The following is a 19,654-nucleotide window of genomic DNA, read 5'->3' as shown; positions in this document are numbered from 1 at the left end:
GAACGCTGGCAGTGCCCGTACCTCACTGTGCCTCAGTTCAGTTCAGGTGCAGGAAATCTCTAGTTGTACTGGAAAATTTTTCTAAAAATGGAGACAGACTCCCACAGTCTGTAGATGTGAGCGTATATGGGACTGTTCATTATTTTCTTTTCCCGGATTTGTCCTTAGAGCAGAGAAGGTTAAGGGGAATTTTAATAGAGCCGTTCCAAATCATGAGGGGTTTTGATAAAGTAGATAGGGAGAAACTGTTTCCATTGGTAGGAGGGTCGATAACCAGAGGACACAAATTTAGGTTAATTGGCAAAATATCCAGAGGGGAAGTTAGGAGAATTTTTTTTTTACGCGAGTTGTTACGATCTGGAATGCACTACCTGAAAAAGTGGAGGAAGCAGATTCAGCAGTAAAAGGCAATTAGATTTATACTTGAAAAGGAAAATTTTGCAGGGGAGTGGGACTAATTGGATAGCTCTTTCAAAGTGCCGGCACCGACATAATGGGCCGAATGGCCTCCTTCTGTGCTGTATGATTCTATGATCTGGTTGACTTTAGTGCTGTACAAATTAGAATATTATTCTTTCACCTCTGTAGTCAAGCAGCTTGTATTGATCAAGTTCTTGGAAGGCAGTCCTGATGTATATTGAACGACCATCTGCACCGATTTTCAAATGAACATTCCACCCAACGTGTATGGATTTCAATTGGGCCTCTCTGAAAACATGGTCTAAAAGTTAGCAGATGCAAAGTGAGCCACTTACTCTTTACTGTAAGAAACATTGACTTGCTGATGTCTGTGCCAACCCCATTGCTTGCCTGGCAAAGGTAGTACCCGATGTCTTCTTCCAGAACATGGCGAATCAACAAGGAACCGTTTGCCAGGATCTGTATTCGGCCCGTCAGTGGAACTGGGTGATACTGCTGAGGGTTTCCACTTCCTGCAAAGGATAAATTCAGTGTGAAATCATGAATTCAGAGGATTAGTGAGAAATGACATGCACATTAATCCCTCTGAGGCTCAGAGGAACATTCTTAATCATGAAGGTGTTCTGGTGAGCATTATATGTCCTCACAGCAGGCACACAGATGTAATGGGTTTTAAAAAGTAGCAGAGTCTCCCTTCCAGATCAGAGACAGGATCTGAAATCTCCCATCGACACAGCACATCACAGAATGTTTCACCGGACTAAAAGCCCGACTGTTCCTTCCATCTTATAATGAGCATGATTTCGGCAACAATAACCAGTGAAAGCAGATTCAATAATAACTTTCAAAAGGGAATTGGATTAATACTTGAAGTGGAAAAATTTGCAGGGCCACGGGGAAAGAGCAGAGGAGTAGGGCTCTTTCAAAGAGACGGTACAGATACGGTGGGCCGAATGGCCTCCTTCTGTGCTATATCATTCTATGATTCTATGAATGAGCAAGAAGGCACAAACAAGCCAGTTCGAATTTTTACCACAGCAAACATTAGTTTGCCATATGCTAAAATAATAGATATGGGATGCTTTCTCCATAACTTGAATTGGTTATTGTAATCAATTGGTTTGATTGTAAGGTGCATTGTTAAGTGTTTATTCAGCATTTTTTGAATTTATTCCCCACTGGTGTCTGCGATAATTTCAACTTCATAATGGTGTATGTGCAGCATAGTGAAGGCTTATGAGAGAGAATTAAAGCCAATGTAGCAGGAGGAAGAGAGTTAAAAATGTTTCTCTACTGATTTGATCTGTCTTTTATACCTAGCTATTATAGAATCGGGGTGGGGGTGGAGGGGAGGGAGTGGGGGGTGGGAATGGGGGGTGGGGGAGGGAGGGAATGGGGGATGGGGAGGGAGGAGGGTGGGGAGGGTGATATTTATTTGCGGCGGATTAGTACCTCTGATCATAGGGCAGTTATACTCTTGACAGAATCTTGGCTGGTCCAAAACACTGGTCTCCACACACGACACTCAACTATCAGCTGTGGCTCCTCAGAACTGTTTGTGGCTTCGACTGATGGGCTCAAGCAGGTGAGAGTAGGCAGTAACTATTGCTGCCAGTGGAGAGAGATGCTTTCTTCTCAGTAGGAGGGCTGAGCATGACGGAGCTGGCAGAGGAACTTTTCCTGTTGATCAATGACAGCACAATGGCCACAGCAAAGATTGTGGCACACAAGGGGCACAATTTTGGCCTGAAGTAGGCTGCGGACAGTCACCATTAGAAGGACTTTAAGGGAACCTACTGCGCATTTATCCCTAGTTAACCCATGATGTCAGAACCTCCGGAGCAAAGATTCCACATAGCAAGAGAAAAACAATGTAATGAACCAATGATTAAAGGTATAGGAGGAGGGGGGGGGCTACATAGAAAAGCTTGATAGATTTTAACTGGTGTCTAATACCTTGCTAACAGGAGCAAATGGAACCAGAATCAATTACCAAATTGATTAGCAAAGAAAAGAAATACATTGAAAAACAAAACATTTCATGGCGAAGGGTACCAGGAGAAGGGTTGAAAGGAGAACAGAAAAATGCTGGAAATACATAGCAGGATAGTCAGGATCCAGAAAGAGAAAAGGCAGGTAATGACATTTTGGGTGTGCACCTTTCATCAAGATGAAGGGGAGACGGTTTCCATTTTAGGGAAGGGAAAGGGTGAGGAGACAGCAGTTATGATAGTGTGATGTGCAAATGGTATTTTGGTGCCACAATGTACATCGTATCCTCACTAACCCTCCAAAAGTACTCTCCTAACAGACTTGTATAAAGAGACAGACTTTTAATATACACACAGGTGCAAGGGCTACTTCAGGTAAATAAACCGTCGCTTGACCCTGGACTAATGACAGTGTCCACTCATATTAATTTAGTTGCTCATCTTGTCGGGGTGAATAAGGGAACTTCCTCGGAGTTCTTCCGGAAGTATGGTCGAAATCCCATCTATAACGAGGTTTCGAGCGCACTTCAGACGAACCTATGGGAGCAGCTCCAAGGAAATTCCACCTTGGGCCTACTGATGATGTCATCTGAGACTCACCATTTTTTTTAATCAACAGAAATAGACAGAAGATAAAGTTCTTTTCTTCCAACTTTTAAAAGAGCTTTGAAGGGGTGACATTGGCATTTGAATTCTCTGTACAAAGGCTCTGATGCTGTGCGGTCTGATTTGTAACTCTAATTCCACAAATGTGGTGCGTGAAGCCCCACACAACCAGCACGGATGTCCAATTCCCTACAGGCCTGGATTACAGTCCCTTATAGTCAGCATTAACACTGAAGCTACCAACAGTCTCTTTCTTTGTTCCTTTTTCTGTGGTTTTGAGGTGTTTAAGATGATTAAAGGATTCGATAGGGTAGATAGAGACTATTCCCCCCTGGTGGGGGAATCCAGAACAAGGGGGCATAACCTTAAAATTAGAGCTGGGCCGTTCAGGGGTGATGTCAGGAAGCACTTCTTCACACAAGGGGTACTCGAAATCTGGAACTCTCTCCCTCGAAAAGCTGTTGAGGCTGGGGGTCAATTGAAAATGTCAAAACTGAGATTGATAGGGTTTTGTTAGGTAGAGGTATTCAGTGATTTGGAGCAAAGGAGGTTAAATGGAGTCGAGGTGCAGATCAGCCATGATCTAATTGAATGGCGGAGCAGGCTCAAGGAGTGGAATGGTCTACTCCTGTTCCTATATTTTGAATGATGGGACCAGAGATGTGGCCCTAAGTGCAAAAAAAAATAGCATTGTGATATTGTCCATTGTGCAAAGTCCTGGCCTTTTATCTTCTCCTCGTGCTAATGTCCTACACATTTTATTGGTTTCCTTTGTTTTGCCTTGAGTCCAGCCTTCATTACCATCAGGGACAGGCAAGGAACCTTTATAAAGCTTTCATGCCGACAGCTTCATTTGGCTTATGTGAATATTAAGGCTTCTTATTTACTGGTTGGTATTTTTGACTGACCTGTTCAAAAAAAACCAAACAGCTGGAGATTCTGCCACACATTCCCTTTTTCCCCCAGAAGAAAAGTGGATCCATGATTTCCCTGCGGAATTCGGGACATGCGTGGAGTGACATCTAGCCACAAGACTTCACGTGCACCTTCTGGTTTGGTACTGAGCCAGATAAGGGACGATTCTAAGTGCAACCCCTTTCAACTCTGCTGAGGTAGCCAATTTCAGGCAGGACAGCAGTGGGAGCACATGATTTTGGTCTCATGCCACAGCCTGAGATTTCCATCCTTAATTGCTGCCCAATGACTCCTTCTGCAGAAGCACATGCGCAGCCATCTTGACTGCCAGTGGTTGTGATGCCCCACATAAAGAACAACAACAACTTGCATTTATATAGCACCTTTAATGTAGTAAAACATCCCAATGCGCTTCACAGGAGCGATTATCAAACAAAATTTGGCACCAAGCCACAGAAGGAGATATTAGGACAGGTGACTAAAAGCTTGGTCAAAAAGGTAGGTTTTAAGGAGAGTCTTAAAGGAGGAGAGAGAGGCGGAGAGGTTTAGGGAGGAAATTCCAGAACTTAGGGCCTAGGCAGCTGGAGGCACGGCTGCCAATGGTGGAGCGATTAAAATCGGGGATGCGCAAGAGGCAAGAATTGAAGGAGCACAGAGATCTCCGAGGGTTGTAGGGCTGGAGGAGGTTACAGAGATAGTGAGGGGCGAGGCCATGGAGACGTTTAAACACAAAGATGAGAATTGGCACTTAAAAGCGGAGATGACTGGGGGAGGATTACAACTCCGCTGCTAGCTGGTCTTCTGTAATATTAAAGCACTTTTAAAATGCTGAGCCAGGCATGCACAGTTCCTACTGAGTATCTCAAGTTTGAAACCTCTCGACACACTCTCAGCTACTGTCACAGGCCAACAGGCTGCAGTAACAAGACCTAACATGATACAATTTGACCGTGTTACGAGGCCAGCTCCCTTCTGCTTTCAAAGGACTCATCTTACGAGGAGAATTACACTGTCAGGGAAAATAATTTCAGAATTAAGTCCTTTTGCTGCTCGATGTTCTTACAAAGGGACGATGGGAATGGAGTACCGTTTGTTAACTGGAGATAACACGCTCAAAGAAAAGCTCCACCACTGCTATGTGTAGCAACAGCAAGCTGGGAACAGCAGTTTCAAAGGGTGTTGAATTACATGATTGTTAATGGGATCACTCGAATACACCTGTTTTTCTTTTGCTAGGTCTGTAATTTACAGAGATAGGGAGGGATGAGGCCATGGAGGGATTTGAAAACAAGGATGAGATTTTTTTAAATCGAGGCATTGCTGGACCGGGAGCCAATGTCGGTCAGTGAGCACAGGGGTGATGGGAGAACGGGACTTGGTGCAGGTTAGGATACAGGCAGCAGAGTTTTGGATGAGCTCAAGTTAATGGAGGGTGGAAGATGGAAGGCTGGCCCGGAGAGCACCGTTGAACAGCCCGCCAACCGTCACCGTCTCGGCTAATGTAGGGAGAAGGCCTTCTTGCACGAGGAAGGCTGCTGCACCCCGTGGAACTGTACCCCAGTATGTCTCACTACCTTCAGGTGAGGAGAAGGAAAGGGGAGGTCTATGAGCCGTACCGTTTAGTTGAATCAGTCTCGCGTTCCAGAAGAAATTGATTGTTGAAAAATGGCCGCCATGGAGATTTCCCCAGCAAGATGATTTTTTAAACAAGCACTGGTCAGGATTGCACAGGGTTGGGTTCCCAACCGTCCAGGATTGCCCTGGAGTCTCCAGGAATTAAAGATTAATCTCCAGGACACTGCTACAAGCAACTCTGGAGAAAAATCAATGGCATTAAGAAAAAAGAAAAAAATATTAAAATATTGGAGGCTGGTGGAAAGGCTGTTTGACAAACAGTCACGAATCATCCAATCAGGTGATGAAAAGTGAGGATTGACATATCAGGTGACCAATGGCCGAAGCGTGGGGGCGGGACAGTTGGAGGAGGGAGTTTGTGTGATGGACCTCCTGGAATATGCCCAACCAGAGTTGGCAACCCTAGCATAGAGCAGACAGAGTTTGCACTCCATCGAATGCTACGTTTTAGCGACAGTCTGGCAGCTGACTGATACCAACCAGCAACTAGACGTTAGAAACAATGGAGGCTAAGCTTACGAATAGCAGGGCCATACCTTTCGCATGCTTCCACATGACCTTTGGAGGAGGATATCCGTCTACTGAACAGTTAAGAACACCGGCCTTCCCATAGATGCCGTCCTGGTTATTGGGCTGAACCACAAAACGAGGGGGGACTGGAAAATAAGAACAACACTTTAATAAATTACAGTAATTGGATCAATGAAGAACATTAGGAGTGTTCAGAGAACGGTTGGGTGTTGCGCTGGGGAAGATGAGCTTCAGTGGTCAAAATGGTTTCTTTGACTTTTCTTATGTTCAAACATTTATCATGGCTGCAGTACATTGACAAGAGAAACAATTCACCTCCAACAGTGTATTGGACTGAGAGACATTGGTCCAGTAATATGGTTTTAAAAACAGTATAAACACACATTCTATTCATATAAATGTGTCAGCTGTGGCTCAGTTGGTTGCACCCTCCTTTCTGAGTCAGAAGGTTGTGTGTTCAACTCCCACTGCAGGACTTGAGCACATCATCTAGATTAACATTTCAGTGCAGTACCGAGGGAGTGCTACAATGCCAGAGGTGCTGTCTTTTCTATGAGACGTTAAACCGGTTTGCCCGTTCTGGTGGGAGGTAAAGGATCCCACGGCATGATTCAAAGGAGAGCAGGGGAGTTCTCCTCGGTATCCTGGCCAATATTTATCCCTTAACCAACGTCACTCAAAAGAGGCCAACTGGTCGTGCATCAGATTGGTGTTCGTGGGATCTTGCTGTGTGCCTAAAATGCAACAGTAATTATACTTCAAAAGTAACATGTTTTCCTGAGGATGTGATAAGGCGCTATATAAATGCAAGTTCTTTCTTTCTGTTAAAACCTAGTGACTTAAACCCTGCCTGTACAGCAGCAACATGAACGTCTGAAATTCCTCTGTCTCCTGTTTTAACACGGGCACTAACCCATTTATTTTAAATTTCTTAATGCTTTTCTTAAAATAGCAGCGGGACTTCATATGGACATATTAATGGCATTATTAATAATAAAGAAAGAAAATAAAGACGTGCATTTATATAGTGCCTTTTAGGCGGGGGAGGTTGAGGGGATTGTGAGCTGGTTTATTTTTTCTGGTCTCTCTGCACCATGAAACAATCACAGCAGCGGTCCTGGCAGCTAACCTGCTGACGATCCTCCGTCAAGACCCACTCTGTGACCAGTCCGCTGGCCAGGTGCGTGAAACGTGTGCTGGGATCAGCCTGTGCTTTGACGTCTTCAAAGTAAAACTGAGCCCCCTCCCACCTTAAAGTTAAACTTACCAAAGTGGCAGTGATGAGGAGCTTGTGGCAGGGGCTCAGAATCGACTTGCTGCTCCTCATTTCGCTAGGAGAGCTGGAACTAACCTACATTTCCTCTGACAGAGCGAATTTGGCAGGAAGTTTATATGCTGATGGCACCATCAGATTGGAGAAAGTGATTCCACACTTTATTTTTGGTAGGGACCGTGGTCACCACCATGTGCAGAACTGTGGTTGCAAATCAGCCCGCTCCCAGTCCAGCCCACTGGAACTCTTGCACACTGTACCTGTAAGCTCACCTCAACAACCTCCCGATTAAAATGGATTGTTCCTTTTAAATTGATCCTCACCATCCTACAACTGAGCGGCTCCAACTGCTCACAGGCCAGATTTGAGGAAACGTCCTTCCTAAGAACTCAACTTGTGGGAAAAGGTACAGAAGCTTCTCACCTCGTACAATGAGTCGTCGCTCCCTCATGACCGTCGCTGCCTCGTTGCTGGCAATGCACGTGTAGTTGCCGTTGTGCTTCAGAGACACGCTGGAGATCTGCAAGGAGCTCATGAATTCTTTGGTTTCGATGGTGACCCCTGACCCTGAGAGAATCACCTGACCGTCCTTTCTCCAGGTGATCCGAATGGGCATATCGCCTGATGATACCACACAGGGGATGTAGAGTAGCTGGCCTATTGACGCTGGCGGGAACTCAAAAGGCTGGATTAAGGGAGGAACTGGAAAGAAAGAAACATAATTAATTGGTGGTAGAAAAAAATATGGGGTATTTAACTTCAATCACTACCTCAGTCTCTTTGCCTTCATTAAATTATGTTTTAAGGACAAATTTACCATAACTGTTCCTTGACATTTGCTATATTTTACAATGAAGGAACAGCACATGGGACCAACTACCAACAGGAGTTGGAAGATTGCCCTTCAGGAATCCAGGTTTGAATCTAAGACAGATTGGAAGTAAGGGGTCTGAGTTGAATGAGTCTGGGGCACTTCCAATAGAGTCCCTCATTGGCATTGATCAATAACATAAAATTGCCCCAAGATTTACCATCAGTTGACACTAACTTAATAATTTTATTCAAGGAAGCCTTGAATAAAAAGGGGTTGCTGAGAGATTCTGCTGCTCACAACCCAGGGGCGCTTGATGCCACAGCTGCATTCTGAAAAAAGAAAAACAGTCTTTCACTTGTGTAATCCTAAACTGTCTTATTGTAGTTTGTTTTCAGTTGTGTTTGCTGGAAAACTGCTGGAAAGAGGCAGGGAGAAAACAAAATTAAAGCATGTCCATATATGGGTTAATGGGGCTACAGTGTCCCTGATTGGCTGAGGTTGGATAATGCCCTTGTCACGTGGATACTGCATGGAGTTCAGGGGTATATCGAGAATATATTTACTGCCTCGTTACTGTGTGTCACTAGTTGTACTCTAATCATTAAAATTATTGATGCTACCGTATTGGTTGTCTTGTCGAACTGATGTACACTTCCCAGTGCTGACTTTCCTCATCTCCTCAAGAGCATAAAATTCACCTTGAATCTTATACCATTTTCGGAAAATCTGCAATATTCAAAGTATTTCTATCCCCATTCTACAGAGTTCATGATCACACTGTCACAGTGACAACCGCAGATTGTGCATAAATGAATATTCTGCCAGTGTGACGTGTCCTTGTTGTTCAAAATATCCTCTGAGAAAGTCAAGGGCGAGGGTCACCAGTGATAAATAATCACTGGCTAAATTGACACTCATCAAATGATCAAATAACAGAAAAAAAAAGAATCCTCAAGGCCTTAATTAAACTTCTCATCCTTGTTTTCAAATCCCTCCAAGGCCTCGTCCCTCCCAATCTCTGTAACCTCCTCCAGCCCTACAACCCTCCGAGGTCTCTGCACAGCTCTCATTCTGGCCTCTTGCGCATCCTTGATTTTCATCGCTCCAGGCATAATTAATATTTATCTTCAAAGGGAAACCATTGGAAGCCAATGTGCCTGTAATAAAACGCATTGAAGTACAAACTTCTCAGCTGCAGAAGGCTCTCTATTGACTTCACCAGGAGATTTTAAAAAGTACCAAGACAGATGAGAGCCCAAAAGGTTTCAAGAAATTGCCCCATAACAATTTTCTTTAAAAAAAAGTACCCACAAAAATAGTTCACTTCTGGTGTCATTAGTCCCAATAGGGCGGGTAGGGTTGCCAACCCTCCAGGATTGTCCAAGAGTCTCCAGGAATTGAACATTAATCTCCAGGACACTGCTGCAAGCAACCCAGGAGGAAAATCAGAGGGGCAATAAACAAAATAGTGTTTTTTTTTCATTTTCTTTGAACACTTTCATTAATTAGTCATAACAACATTGGTGATAGGGGGGTGGGGTGATTTTCACCAACAATCAAGATTAATCCAACTGGGTAACAAAGAGCCTGTTCCCTTTTCAATTGGCCGCAGAAAGTCAGTGAGCCTGGAGGATGGACCAATGGCGGGAGTGTGGGGTGTGGTGGTTCGAGGTAGAAGGTCATGTGATGAAATCTCCAGGGATACACCCAACCAGAGTTGGTAACCCGAGGGAGGGGAGGGGAGGGGGGGGGAGGGGAGGGGGGGGAGGGGAGGGGAGGGGGGGAGGGGAGGGGAGGAGGGGAGGGGAGGGGAGGGGGGGGGAGGGGAGGAGGGGGGGGGAGGGGAGGGGAGGGGAGGAGGGGGGGGGAGGGGAGGGGAGGGGAGGAGGGGGGGGGAGGGGGGGGGAGGGGAGAGGGGGGGAGGGGAGGGGAGGGGAGGGGGGGGGAGGGGAGGGGAGGGGAGGGGGGGGAGGGGAGGGGGGGGGGGGAGGGGAGGGGGGGGGAGGGGAGGGGAGGGGGGGGGAGGGGAGGGGAGGGAGGGGAGGGGAGGGGGGGGAGGGGAGGGGGGGGAGGGGAGGGGGGGGGAGGGGAGGGGGGGGGAGGGGAGGGGGGGGGAGGGGAGGGGGGGGGAGGGGAGGGGGGGGGGAGGGGGGAGGGGAGGGGGGGGGAGGGGGGAGGGGAGGGGAGGGGGGGGGATAGAAGGGTACTCTAAATTGTAGCCTTGAATGACACTAGAACTGGGCCTAGTCCCTTTGGACAAGATCCACCTGCATAGTCCAACTACTAAGACAGAGGCCCGATGACAGGCTGACTGAAATTTGGTAACTATGCGGAAGCCCTAGGCTCCCTCTGGTGTCCCGGGGACCCCAGTTTAGAAAACCTGTGCCTTACCTCAACGTGTGATCCTCTCATAAACAGAGGGCGAAGAACAGTTTGGCAAAACATTTGTTCGTGAAGGCAGTGTACCTTTAAGCATCAGGCGGCCCTATTTTAAAGTAGCCGTTTACGAGAAACAAATTTTTAAAAAAAATCTGAAGGACATGACAAATCAAAAGTTTTGCTCGGTCTGAAGATCAAAGTTTGCGGGGGGAGATGCCAAACATGTTTATTTATACGGTGCTGGGTTTTAGCGTCTGAAGCCCTCATGGGGGATCCGTGTCTTCCCAATGAATTAAAGTATTACAACACTGCGTTTGCACATCCAAATCCTCAAGGACACGAGCCATGCTCTCGTGCAGCATAATCAGAATTTAATCACAGCGAGGCTGGGAAACACAATGGGCTAGGCTGAACACACTGCATAGCCTTGAATAATTAATGTGATCAAGATGCATTTTAGATGTTCTCTTGAGCACTTAAAAAACGATGAGTATTATTTTTTTTAAAAAGCTAGCAAAACATTCGAAATCACAGCGGCAACACGGGCGGAGGTGAGCCCAGCGCAGATTACATGCTTTAATATGCTCGCAACATCGTGAGTTCCTCGTTTTCGCATGTAGAAAGTACATATGTCTTATGTTACCATCGAACTCCTTTCCTTCTAGCAATTTTTTTCCCCACTTCTCTTTGACTGATACGGTGCATTCGCTGAACAAAGACAAGAGGATCTCCACTGACAAAGCCTGGGGAATTCAACTAATCTTTCACCAATTACACAGAATTCACTCGGCTTGTCATTGGCCTTAAAAACAAGAAGAGGTACCCAATAACATCTCGGCAGGCCCAGATTTTACTGGAGTGGGACATCTTGTGCCCTGTTAGTCTTTTACCCTCACCCTTCAGCTCGAAAATTTTTTGAGCCACAAATTGTCGGCAAAGCAAGCTGATAACAGGGCATCTGGGATCCGGATGAGCGATGGGACCAACAGCCTATCTCCTTAATCAATGGGATTTAAGGATAGAGAAGGAAACAGAGGAACGACAGGGAAGGAAATAGGGTGAATCAGAGTCAAATTAGGCACAGAATGAGAAGAAAAGAAAGATTAGATTAAGAGAGAGAGAAAAAAAGAGACAGAAAGGAAAAGTAAGAAAAAAACTTTAAGATTGTAAAAGCCTCTAGGAATAAATTACTAGCTGCAGGAATGAGACTTCACAGTTTCAATTGTTCCCTTTCTGGGCCGGAGAGGTTGAGTATCATTGTCGTCATTAAAAGGGTCCTTACGCTGTTAAGTACCAGCCCTACCTTTTTGCGGTGAGTATTTACAGCGCAAATGCAGCGATTTCTTGAAACTCATGGGGAGGGTGAGGGTGAGCTGCAGTTTTCGCGATTCGCAACTCACGGGGTACCTCTTCCTCACCACAAATTGCTGGACGATTTACACACTAATAACGGCGCGCGCAATAAACTCGTCGTTATTTTCCCAGCAAATTCTGGGCCGATACTGTATTTTTCAAAAGAATTCCATTAAATCCAGCGTCAACACAATTAGCATTGGGAAGGGGTGCATCAGGGCCTCCGAACGGGAGGGGGCAAAGTCAGCCAGGCTCCCTGCTCCTGTGTGGATTAAGGGAAGGCAAAAGCAGTGCACCCCATGGTTGAATAGTCCATTATCTATGCTCACGTAAAGATTGGCAATTTGGGTGAGGTACCAAAGTGTGGCTGGTGCATGTGGAACAGAACCCCAAAATGAATCAGCACCTTAAGAGCTGGAGAGAACTGGAACAGGGAAAGAAACAAACAGAAAAATAACTGGGCTCACTTGTGTCTGTTTTAAATATTCATAAAATTCACCTGTCCAAATGTTTGGGGGGAGGGGGTGTTGCGGGAGGATGAGGAATAGAACGTTTTCTGATGTATAGACATATTTATAGGCATATTTCTGAATGAGGAGGGAATATCATAGAATGGTTACAGCATGGAAGGAGGCAATTCGGCCCATCGAGTCCATGCCGGCTCTCTGCAAGAGCAATCCAGCTAGTCCCACTCCCCCGCCCTATCCCCGTAACCCTGCAAATGTTTTCCCTTCAAGTACTTATCCAGTTCCCTTTTGAAAGCCATGAGTGAATCTGCCTCCACCGTCCCCTCGGGCAGTGCATTCCAGATCCTAAACACTCGCTGTGTAAAAAAGTTTTTCCTCATGTCACCTTTGGTTCTTTTGCCAATTACCTTAAATCTATGTCCTCTGGTTCTTGACTCTTCCACCAATGAGAACAGTTTCTCTCTATCTATTTTATCCAGACCCTTCATGATTTTGAACACCTCTATCAAATCTCCTCTCAACATTCTCTGCTCTAAGGAGAACAACCCCAGCTTCTCCGGTCTCTCCGCGTAACTAAAGTCCCTCATCCCTGGAATCATTCTAGTAAATCTCTTCTGTACCCTCTCTAAGCAATATACTCCCCAAACAGCCTGCCAACGTATCTTATAACCCCTGTCCCAACATAGTGCAACTCTCCCTCATCCTTTGGGAGCTGTGGAATAGACTAAAACCTTGACCTCTTGTGAGTTGCTCAGCAATCCCCACCAACATTGGTAATTGGTAATTATTAATTACTAATTGACTAATTGGTAGCTCTTTCAGAGAGCCAGCACAGGAACAATGGGCCGAAAGGCCTCCTGAGCTGTATGATTGTATCTAAAACACTTTTTCCCGCTCTGCCACTTGGTCTCCTGCTTAAATTTTTGTAATGCAACAAAAAAATGGTTTAATACTTCACTTCAAACATACCATTAGGCAGGTGGTACAGGAACACAACTTACAATAGCCAGGCAGCAACACAGTCAAAGATGGAATGGTTTATGCTGAGAATCCTAGCATCACAGTGTAGCACTCGTTCGTTTAGTACAAAACAACAGCAAGAAAGCAAAGAGGCAACAACCACAATTTGCACAGGGGAAGAAAAGCTCTGGCCCTTAATAGAAGGACAAAAGTAAATCTGTCCCTGACGATAGGAACAGGAGTAGGCCATTCAGCCCCTCGGGCCTGCTCCACCATCCCATTAGATCATGGCTGATGTGTACCTCAATTCCACTTTCTCGTCTTTGCTCCAAATTCCTTGATACCCTTACCCAACAAAAATCTATCGATATCGGTCTTGAAAACTCCAATTGTCCCCCAACATCCACGGCCATGTTGGGGAGGGCGAGAATTCCAGATTTTCACCACCATTTGTGTGAAAAAGTGCTTCCTGATTTCTCTCCTGAATGGCCCAGCTCTAATTTTGAGATTATGTCCCCTTGTTCTTGAATCCCCCACCAGAGGGAATAGTTTCTCCGTATCAACCCTATCAAATCCTTTAAACACCTCGATCAAATCACCCCTTAATCTTCCATACTCAAGGGAATACAAGCCAAGTTTATTCAACATGAGAAACTGGGGCTCTTTACACCAGAGCAGAGAAGGTGTTCAAAATTATAAAGGGTTTCGATAGGGTAAATATAGAAAAACTATATCCACTGGTCTTTTGAGTTGATAACTAAAGGGCATAAACTTAAGATCATCAACAAAATAATAAAGGGAAAGATTAGGACAAAAATGTTACACAGAGTGTGTTTGGACATGGAACGCTCTACCAGAAATAGTGGAAGCAGAAAGGGAAATGAGTAAATATTTGAAAAAGAACTTAAAAGGTTATGGGGAAAGGGTAGGGGAATAGGATTAAATGGATAGCTCTTTCAGAGAGAGGAATGAACCAAATGGCCTCCGTCTGTGCTGTAAAATTCTATGACTTCCTCTGGTTATTATTTGGAGTGAAATTGTAAACGGGCTATTTTTGAAACATCGCCACTGTTTCCTTGGACTCACCCATCCTGAAGGCAGCTTCAGCAACGTGCAGTTCTGCTGCCGCTATATGGGACAGCCAGAACCATTTCCCCATAGTTAAGAATTTCAGAAGGTCACTCGTTCATTTTTATCCCCAAAAGATTCCCGATTTGTTTTCTTCAGTAACAAAAACTTGGCTACTTGACTTTAAATCAAAAGGCACTTCACTTTTTAGTGTTTTAATAATTAAAATGGAGGTTGGCCTGCTTAACGTATTGATGGTGGCACTCTCAGTGCCAGAAATATTTTATTTATTAACCCTTGTGTTTTGCCTTCCCAACTATTTGCATCCCCATGGTTACATTTCAAGTGCAGAGTCTAATGAAGGAGCTGTGACAGGGAGGGGGGCACAATTACATTTTGGTGGGGGCCTACCTGGCTAACGCAGCACATACGAAAGACTCTGTCTGAGGTCTGTGACTGCTTTTTAATTACATCTGTGTCACCTAGACTACAATCAATTTTTCAACACAATGCAATGTTTGGTCCAGCAATAATAAAACACTTTCAAGAACAGTGAATGTTTGCTATGTTGTGTACAAGTGACTATGGGAGATTAAGCCCATCGAAATCTTGCATTATCAAACCCTCCTAAGGCCATCGATGATGCAAGTAAAAATTACTAGGGCTTTAGTGTTGGGCTGAAGTCCATCTTTTCTGTTTATCCTGACCATGGAGCAACTGGGTTCAAACCCATAAAGACTGCAACATGTTTAGAAATGAACACCTGATCAAGCTCTTCAGAGAGACGCCGGGGAATCTGATAGCAAAACTGTTTTGCATCCGAGACGAATTATGCAAATTTGAACACGAGATAGCTGCTGGAAGCTCAATTCAACAGAAAGTCATCAGCCTTCTTTTCTCCATTCATTTTGTATTTGTTTGCGCCGTTCCCATCAATGGCGGTTGAGTAGGGCGGTTTAATGGCAGGATGAGTTGCTGTGGATTTTGGCAATGGCCCCAAATCGTGGCACAAAGGAATGGCACCCACGGGGAGTTAAATTCAATAACCCCCGAATCCGGGGGCAGGGGTCGCGGTGCGCGATTAACCCGCGACCGGTCGTTCCGATGCAGGCAGCATGTGAGGTTCGTGCTGCCTGGTCATTTACCTGATATCTTCGAGTAGCCAGGCCTAGCTGCACTGTTGAGTGGCTGCTCACCAGCAGGTGGGGGGGTGAGGGGGGGGGGGAGCCCAATATTGCGTGAGTGGCTAGCACCACGTAAAGGCAGCCTGCACCTCTTATTTGCAAAATATAAGATAAGGGTCCGCATGAAGTCTGAACGGGGAGATCAGACATCGCACACGTAAAATACAGATGCAAGTCCCGTCCCTATGTTTACACACTGATGAGTTGTGTTAAAACATTGAATAAAGGTTACATACTACTAAATCCCACATCCTCCAATCTGCACACTAGACCTCACCAATCTGCTGATCTGAGTTTGTACCAGGCCTGCGAGAGAGAGTGCACCAAAATTCTCTGCTGATGTACTAGAGGCTTTGGTGCAAGAGGTAGACAGAAGGAGGGGCATCCTATATCCACAGGGGGGGGGGGGGCAAGAGGACCTCCAGACATATGCTCAAGAGGCAGTGGGAGGCAGTAGGGGACGATGTCAACACCAGGCGCATAGCACCACGAACGTGGATGCAGTGCGGGAAGAAGTTCAATGCTTTGACACGAGCGGTCAAGGTGAGTGAGGTCAACCGTCAAGTGGCTTCTCCTACCAACTGTACCACTAGCCGCATCCACTGCTCCACGCACTACACCCCCCCCATCATCCACAAACTCTTCCAATCAGATGTTTCCTCTCACCTTCACACATTACCAATGTTGCAAGCCACACACCCACAACTCACAGGTCACATGCTGGCAGCTATCCAACCATGACCGGCACATCACCCAGACATCCTACAGGACAATCACCGACACTCGTCCCGCTTTCTTGCAGGAGAAAGTGATGCATAACAGGAGGCAGCAAGTGGCAGTGGCTCCATGGAACATGAACCCGCTGTCCTTGCTCAGGATGACAGCATTACTGTCCCACCCCTGCCCCTCTGCCAGTGCCTTTGCTGTTGCCTGTCAGCTAGCTAGCCCATTCCTTGTAGAGTACTGAAACTTTATTATAGGAACATAGGAAGATAAGAACAGGAGTAGGCCATTTAGCCCCTCTAGCCTATTCCGCCATTCAATGAGATCATGGCTGATCTGCGACTAACTCCATAGCCTTAGCCTCAATGTCAGATTTAAAATTAACAATTGAGCTAGCATCAACTGCAGTTTGCCAAAGAGAGTTCCAAATTTCGACCAGTGTACAGAAGCATTTCCTAACTTCACTCCTGCAAGTCCTGGCTCTAATTTTTAGGCTATGTCTCCTAGACCCAGTATTCATTTATAGGAGACCTCCAAATACAGGTCAAATGCATCAGCAGCCAGAAGCAATGATCCAGCAACTAACCTGTATATCCTGCATGATCCCTTTAAATAGCCCTGGTAGGGGGGTCCTCCATGCTGTTTACGACCTGTTCAGCTGTGCGAGGTTGGCTGGAGTGTTGAGTTCCAAAATCGTGTCCAAAACCTGCACACTGATCTAACGCATATTTTCCTGACTTTACATGCTGCTGACGTTCATTATCTGCGCCTGCTCAAATGCCATTATCAAGATGGCGTCCCGTTTGGATCCTTAGGAGGCTTCGTAGCGTCTACAAAATGGGCCCTACGTGGCCCAATTTATAGCCCACGGTTTGGGATTTTTAAGAGAAAATGTTTCTTTCTTTCTTGCTAACTTTCCCTCTACCCTTCCTCTCCCAGAGGGGACAGGCATCCTCCAGTTCCTCACCCAAGTGGACACTATTCACATGTGAGCCTTGCCAATGACTGACTGCAGGATATTTGACTATGGGAGCATCACAACCGAGCCGGATCCTGTCCCGACCAAAAGAACGAAGACATTTGAAGGAACTATTAATCAGCCAGAACAAGAGCGGGGAGAAGCAGGGAAAATTAAAAACTACGAATGACAGTAATTAGCTCAAGAACTTGGAGAGTGTAAGGCACAATGTGAACAACTCAGCTCACTGAATCATGAGGAAGAGAAATAATGCGGAGTGAACACTTCAGACAGTGTAGGACGGATTTAAATTGGAGTTGGGAAGAATGCAAAATATTAAAGGATGAACTCCAGTGAAAGGAAATCATTTTTTTTTTAAAAATCAAAGAGTTCGATAGGGTGGAGTTTAGAGAGGATGTTTCCACTGGCGGGGGGAGACCAAAACTAGAAGTTATAAATATAAGATAGTCATTAATAAATCCAATAGGGAATTCAGGAGCAACTTCTTTACCCAGAGAGTGGTTAGAATGTGGAACTCGCTACCACAAGGAGTAGCTGAGGCGAATAGCATAGATGCATTTAAGGGGAAGCTCGATAAACACATGGGGGAGAAAGGAATAGAAGGATATGCAGATAGGGTTAGATGAAGAGAGTTGAGAGGAGGCACGTGTGGAGCGTAAACACGGCATAGGCCTGTTTAGTCGAATGGCTGTTTCTGTGCTTTAAATTCTATGTAATTCTATGTAAATTGTGGACAAAGACTCAAGAACCTGACTTGATTCAGAAAAATGGGTCAGAGTATTACTGTTGGGGGGGGGGTCAGAGTATTACTGTTGGGGGGGGGGGGTCAGAGTATTACTGTTGGGGGGGGGGTCAGAGTATTACTGTTGGGGGGGGGGGGTCAGAGTATTACTGTTGGGGGTTCAGAGTATTACTGTGGGGGGGGTCAGAGTATTACTGTGGGGGGGGGGTCAGAGTATTACTGTGGGGGGGGGTCAGAGTATTACTGTTGGGGGGGGGGTCAGAGTATTACTGTTGGGGGGGGGTCAGAGTATTACTGTTGGGGGTTCAGAGTATTACTGTGGGGGGGGTCAGAGTATTACTGTGGGGGGGGGGTCAGAGTATTACTGTGGGGGGGGGTCAGAGTATTACTGTGGGGGGGGTCAGAGTATTACTGTGGGGGGGGGGTCAGAGTATTACTGTGGGGGGGGTCAGAGTATTACTGTGGGGGGGGGGGGGTCAGAGTATTACTGTGGGGGGGTCAGAGTATTACTGTTGGGGGGGGGGGGGTCAGAGTATTACTGTTGGGGGGGGTCAGAGTACTATTATTTCCAGCGGAGGCTGTTTGGTAGCAATCAGGAGTGGGAAACTTGATCCATTTTCTCGTCTCTAACCCAGGGTTGCTGAGGTCAGAGGTTTTACCTGATACCTCAGCTGGTTAAGGCAATGAGTCGCTGAGTAATACAGCCCAGAAGGCCCTAGTTTCAATCCCCAGCCATGCAGAATTAGTTGATCTCAGCCCACTGCCTTAACCAGCTGATTGTAAACAATTTTACAACACCAAGTTATAGTCCAGCAATTTTATTTTAAATTCACAAGCTTTCGGAGGCTTCCTCCTTCGTCAGGTGAACATCGTTCACCTGACGAAGGAGGAAGCCTCCGAAAGCTTGTGAATTTAAAATAAAATTGCTGGACTATAACTTGGTGTTGTAAACCAGCTGAGGTATCAGGTAGAACCTCTTCCAGTCTGTTTAACATTAGCGTTGTCCTGAACTATGTATTCTACAATTAACAAAAAAAAAGGCAGTGGGAGTTTTTAAATCAAGAAATCTGATCGCAGTGTAACTCCCTGCCATTTATAGTTACTCAACTCCTGTGATTGTGTTTCAAATTTGCAACAAATGAGAAGTATAAACGGAGACGGCCTGTCTGATAAAGCTTTTGTAGGAGATTCACGTTAGAAATGGCTGCTCCTTTAACTGCAGCATTCTATTAAAAATCCAATCCAAAAACCATTTAGAATTCAATATCACTCTTTTCCTTGTAGGTTTCATTGAGCACATTGTGGATTCAATAGAAGAACATTTGACGGTATTTACAGACCACCTTTCTCAATGATGTAGTGTATGGTTAAGTCAGTCGAGGGTGAAACTTGTACTCCACTGCCTTAACACAAAAAAAAAAGCCCGAAATAAAAAAAACGCTGGGATACGGATGAGGAAATGGGCTGGGTTTCCTCTCCTGATTGCTTTCAAACAAGCCCTGTTGAAAATGTACATGTGGATGTCGGGTTAGGAATGTCAACACTCACTACCCAGGCTCACACACAAAGAATGGCCACTTGGGAAAGGTACAGAAATGTACCTCTGTAACCTGT

At 45.6% G+C, this 19,654-nt stretch overlaps 1 protein-coding gene across 1 annotated transcript in view; it reads right to left on the bottom strand.

Moving 5' to 3' along the window:
- Nucleotides 1-19,654, bottom strand: part of dscaml1 (Down syndrome cell adhesion molecule like 1) — a 412,483-nt gene that overhangs the window by 132,749 nt on the left and 260,080 nt on the right. The window contains exons 9-11 of the mRNA XM_067970940.1: nucleotides 7,795-8,073; nucleotides 6,104-6,223; nucleotides 756-932 (exon numbers count right to left, since the gene is read on the bottom strand). Of these exons, the coding sequence (XP_067827041.1) occupies nucleotides 756-932; nucleotides 6,104-6,223; nucleotides 7,795-8,073 (576 nt within the window). The remainder of the gene's footprint in view (nucleotides 1-755; nucleotides 933-6,103; nucleotides 6,224-7,794; nucleotides 8,074-19,654) is intronic.

Source organism: Heptranchias perlo, chromosome 33 (assembly GCF_035084215.1).
Source record: "Heptranchias perlo isolate sHepPer1 chromosome 33, sHepPer1.hap1, whole genome shotgun sequence".
Classification (NCBI taxonomy): domain Eukaryota; kingdom Metazoa; phylum Chordata; class Chondrichthyes; order Hexanchiformes; family Hexanchidae; genus Heptranchias; species Heptranchias perlo.
The sequence above is the reverse complement of the archived record's forward strand: the minus strand, read 5'-3'. Positions and strand labels throughout refer to the sequence as shown.